General features: G+C 42.2%; 1 protein-coding gene across 1 annotated transcript; it reads left to right on the top strand.

The window, feature by feature from the left end:
• The first annotated feature begins 2,549 nt into the window (after positions 1–2,549).
• LOC123253510 (transformer-2 protein homolog beta-like) lies at positions 2,550–3,716 on the top strand. Its single transcript, XM_044682693.1, has 2 exons — positions 2,550–2,752; positions 2,972–3,716. Exons 1-2 carry the CDS (start codon positions 2,550–2,552, stop codon positions 3,714–3,716), a joined length of 948 nt encoding a protein of 315 aa, XP_044538628.1.
• Positions 3,717–5,201: the final 1,485 nt, after the last annotated feature.

Raw genomic sequence — 5,201 nt, 5'->3', positions numbered from 1 at the left:
GAGTGTTGTATTTGTCAAGGTTTTTCCTGAATCTATTGAAATAGTCATCTGGTCATCTTTGTTGTTTATATGAAGAATTATGGTAACTTTTCCCCTAATGTTGAGCCATCCCTTGTATGAGTCTAATTTGATCATAATAAATTATTTTCTGGATAGATTGTAATAGTCTCCTTGTGAGAATTTTATTTGAAATTTTTTTTAAACCCTTACCTTCTGCCTTAGAGTCAACACTGTATATTGGCTCCAAAGCAGAAGAGTGGTAAGGGTGGGCAATGGGGGTCAAGTGACTTGCCCAGGGTCACACAGCTGGGAAGTGTCTGAGGCCAGATTTGAACCCAGGACCTCCTATCCCTAGGCCTGGCTCTCAATCCACTGAACCACCCAGCTGCCCTATTTGAAATTTTTTTGCACTAATATTCATTAATGAGTTCGGTATACTATTCTTCATTCTACTTTCTCCATGGTTGCATCAGGGCTGTATTAAGCTCAGTGAAGCTTTGTAGAATGCCTCATATCTCTGTTTTAAGAGTGATTTTTGTAGTGTAGTTATTAAATGGCCTTTTAGTGTCCATTAGAATTCACTTTTTTTAAATTTTATTTTATTTTTTCAGGTTGCTCATTTTTGTGAGTAATCTTATAAAACTAAAACCTCCAAACATAAACCCAAATAGAATTCACTTATAAATCCATCTGACCCAGGCACCCTACTATCCCCACTCTCCATATTCACATACTTTGGTTTGCTCAATTTCTTTTTCTGAGATAAGATTATTTAATTTTGTTTTGTTTGTTTAAAAAATGCCCCTGTAGTACTCAACTTTTCGGGCATTCAGTTGTATATAGTAGTTTCTGACCATTACTTTGACTTCCTCTCCACGGTGAATTCACCTTATACTTTTTAAATTTTCTTTTTCTGGAGCAGATCAGTTGATGGCTTATCAGTTTGGGTAGTCTTTTCAAACAATTACCAAGCGTTCATTCAGCATTTACTATGTGCTAGAAACTATACTCAGCACAGAAAAAGCAGAACTAGCCCTCACCTTCAAGGAGCAGTCTATAATGAAGTTAGATAACATCTATAAAATAAGTATGGTAAAGATACACCCAGAATACCCACAGGAGGTAGTCTTAGAAGGGAACGTAGCTGCTGCGACAACTAGGAAAAGCCTCCTATAGAAGTTGGGTTTCTTGCTGAGTCTTGACAGCCAATGCACAAAGAGCTGAGATGAGGTGTCTCGTGTTGGGAAAAGCAAATGGACCGATGTCCGAGGACCAATAAAATGCTCGAAGGAGAACAGCACGTAAGAAAACTGTGAAAGTGGGACAGAATAACTTTAAATACTAACAAGAGGATTTATAGTAGATCTCTGGGATAATTGTCACTGGAGCTAACTGAATTGTGGGGTGACCTGCTCAGATCTGTATTTTAAGATTGCTGTCAGCTAAATGGAGTGTGGAAAGACTTGAGTCAGCGGAACAAATTAGAAAGCTTTTGCAGAAATGCAGGTGAGAGACTATGAGGACCTGCACCAGGGTGGTGGCGGTGTCAGACTCAGAGAGAGAGAGAGAGAGAGAGAGAGAGAGAGAGAGAGAGAGAGAGGTGAGAGAAAGTGAGTAGAAGATGTCCCCTAAGTTGTGAACCCGGGTTTCTGGGAGGTCGTGATGCCTTCCACAGTACCAGGGAAGTTTAGGGGAGAGAGAGAGGGTCTGGGGAACAAGATAACGAATTCAATTTTGGACTTACGGAACTTAAGAAGTCTAGTCCAGTTTGAAATCCAGTCTAATAAGCAGCTGGAGATGATCAGAGAGGTTAGGGCTGGATATGTGGATCTGAGAATCATTAGCACTGAGATGATAGCTGAAATGATGGTAACGGAAGAGATTCCCCCCCCCCCCCCCCCAGCGAATGTGCAGTGTCTCTCAAATTGTGGTCCGGCTACTCCTTGAGTGCTGCTACATAAAAACTATTTTCATAATAATATGTATTCGTATTCTAAGATGTGTCCATATCTGATATTGAAATATAAAAAAAATTGTTTAAAATAAACAAACCAATCAAGCTCTTTGGAAGGGTCCTCAATAACATTTAAAAGTGTAATGAGGATTCAAAAGTTTGAGAACCATTGCTATAGGGAGAGGAGTGAAGAGGGGGAGTTCCTGTGGGAGCCCCCATTGACCAGGATAGGCTCACAAAGAGTCTCCGTCACTTCCGGCGCTTGCCTCACTTCCTTGGAGGGCCGAGGGAGGTGCTGGGAGCGGAGGCGACTGCTCGAACATCGACACCCGCTTCCTCTTAGGCCTCGAAGCCAAGTCCAGTCAGCCTTTTAGAGACACCCAGGTCCAGTTTGGGTGTCACCAGCCAGCGACAGACATTCCGGTGGTTCCTGCAGCCAGAGCCTTTAGGTTTTTTTCGGACAGAACGGCGTGGTGTAGGGCTCTGAGGCCCCGGCAGATAGCGGTTTCGATCCTTCAGTGACAAAGGTCAGAGACTATCGCAGTACTGTGGGGATTTGGGTGACTGGAAGAGGGGAGCAATTGAGAGGGCAGCAATGGAATCTAATCTTGTGATTGGTGACGGCAGTGGTCAAGCCTGTGGCTCCCTGAGTGTCTGTGGTGAGCCGCGCTACAAGGAGCGGGAATCGCGCTCTATCTCTAGAAGTGGAAGTGGACGGAGATCTCAAAAATCCGCAATCTCTATCCATTTAAGATCTCGTTCCAAGGAACAGTCCAAACATTCTAGATCAAAGTCACGGTCTAGATCTGAATCGAGATCTCCAAATGGCAGTCGGAGGCGTTATGGGAGATCCAGCTCCCGCTCCCGCTCTCTATCTCGCTCTCGTATTCGCATTCGTTCCCGCATTCGCTCTCACATTCGCCCTCGTTTTCGCCCTCGCTACGGCTCTCCTTCTCGATCCAGGTCCCGATCCCGCTTTCGATCCCGAACCAGATCCCACTTTCGATCCCGAACCAGATCCCGCTTTCGATCTCGAACCAGATCCCGCTTTCGATCCCGAACCAGATCCCGCTTTCGATCCCGAACCAGATCCCGCTCCCGCTGCTGCCGAAGACGCTCCCGTAGCAGGTCTTACAGCCGTGATTTTCGGGATTACCGCAGGTACTTTAGCCGCAGTCGTTCTCCAATGGCTCCCCGTAGGCGCCATTTCGATAATCGGTCCCATCCTGATCCCAACTGTTGTCTCGGTGTATTTGGACTGAGTCTTTACACCACGGAAAAGGATTTAAGAGACATATTCGCCAAATATGGCCCAATTTCGAATGTGGCCATTGTGTATGACCAGCAGTCCAGGCGCTCCAGGGGGTTTGCTTTTGTGTATTTTGAAAATGTGGATAATGCCAAGGAAGCTAAAGAAGGTGCTGATGGGATGGAGGTTGATGGGCGAAGGATCAGGGTAGATTTTTCTATAACAAAAAGACCCCACACTCCCACACCTGGAGTCTACATGGGAAGACCTACTTATGGCAGACGAAGTGCTTTCTTTGATCGAGGAGCATATGAACGTGTTAGTGACCGGGACTATTACTATAGACCCTATAGAGGAGCAGCTGGAATTTCCTCTCTAATGGGAAGCAGAGGAGGATGGAGAAGTGGCCCAGAGAGGGATCTGAGCTACAGAAGGCGTTCACCATCTCCTTATTACAGCCGGAGATACCGATCCCGTTCCAGATCTCGACCTTACTCTCCTCATCACTTTTAAAGGATGAAGATGGAGACTTTCCCAACGTTGCAGGAGAATTATATTTTGGTTTAGTTTCTTTCCTACTGTCTGCTGTTTCAAAATTGAACTATGCCTCGTGAGTTGAAACCACCTTTACTCAAAGTTAACTATTTTCAGAACAATGTGTTTGAAGACCAAATTTTGACTGATTCAAAGTTTCTATGGGACAAAAACTTCATTTAAAAGCTTTTTCTGTTGAATCCATGGTAAAGTGAAGATTTTGTATTTATGGAAGACATCTACGATATGATAAACCAACACCATGGGTACCTTGATTGCTGCTTTTCTCTTTACCATGTCAATGCTTAGAAAAAAACCGAATTGTTCAGGTTAAATTGTTTAGTGGACAATAAGTCTTATTTCCTCCCCTCTCCCCCTCCGCCGTTTAGAGAGTATTATACATACTTATCTACAATTGAATTTTACTATGTAATTCTATGTTACTGGTTCTAAAGTTATTTTTATGAAACAGTTTTCTAATTCTTATCTGAATGTTAAATTTGGCAAAGCCTTAATGTAATTTATAATAGCAAGTAGGAGGGGGGAATAGAGTTACATAATATATGGGTGGAGGGTTTTTTTCCCCCCTTAGGATGAGAGTGATATAAAAGTGGTGATATTGAGCCTTCATTTATCAGCTAATAATAATACAATCTATCATAACTATAATCTTAATTCTCTGGCTCTAGATGACAAGTATAAAACTCAGTACTTCATCATAAAGGATGGAAAAAAGAATACTTCTTTGGTTTAATTAAATGAACTGAAATATTGCCTATTTTTTTCAACTCTTTTGAGGTTTTCTTTTGTTTCTCAAAGGAGTTCTGAATGGCTCAACAGTTTCTAAAAACTGTTTAAGCTAATTTAAATTTTGAAAAAAAATACAGAAAAAAAGAGAGGAGGCCCCAGGATAGAGCCCTGGAGGACAGGGGACACCCACCGTGAGTGTGGCATATATAGTAAAAAGGACCACAAAGTGGAGCAGATAAGAACAGGCTTGAACTTTGGGGTTTTTACTCTTTAACTGTGTTCATTGAAGAGAGTGAGAGACAACCGTTGGGTGGAAGGAGGCGGGGTCAGAGGACCCAGTATGGTACATATCACTACTCTGTGTTTGAAGAACTTCTTTGTGCTCCTTCTGAGCTCAGAGATGTTCCAAAGTGGTATCTGATGGTGGGGAGGGGGTTATTGTTTTATAAATAGATATAGCTAGATATAAATGTCTTAGAATAGGTATTAATTGTTCTCCAAATGTTTAATAGAATTTATTTGTAAATCCAATAATCCAAGGGTGTTTTTCTACCCTTTGTATTGCTAGATTTCCCCCATTATTCCTTTGTTTAAGCACTCTTTTGTTAACTTGGGTATCAGTTTCCCTTGAATTACCAGTTTTTCTGGCATATATATGTATATGTATACATATATATATAGTAGCTTTTATCTATTCTTTTGACTTCCTCTAAA

This window comes from Gracilinanus agilis, chromosome X (genome assembly GCF_016433145.1).
Source record: "Gracilinanus agilis isolate LMUSP501 chromosome X, AgileGrace, whole genome shotgun sequence".
Taxonomy (NCBI): Eukaryota; Metazoa; Chordata; class Mammalia; order Didelphimorphia; family Didelphidae; genus Gracilinanus; species Gracilinanus agilis.
This window is presented reverse-complemented; position numbering and strand designations above follow the sequence as displayed.

Excerpts from the sequence above, each read along its gene's own strand:
- LOC123253510 (XM_044682693.1), top strand. The coding sequence starts at position 2,550 with ATGGAATCTAATCTTGTGATTGGTGACGGCAGTGGTCAAGCCTGTGGC. Across the intron at positions 2,753-2,971 it reads CATTCTAGATCAAAGTCACG|ATCCCGCTTTCGATCTCGAA; the intron begins GTCTAGATCTGA and ends ATCCCGAACCAG.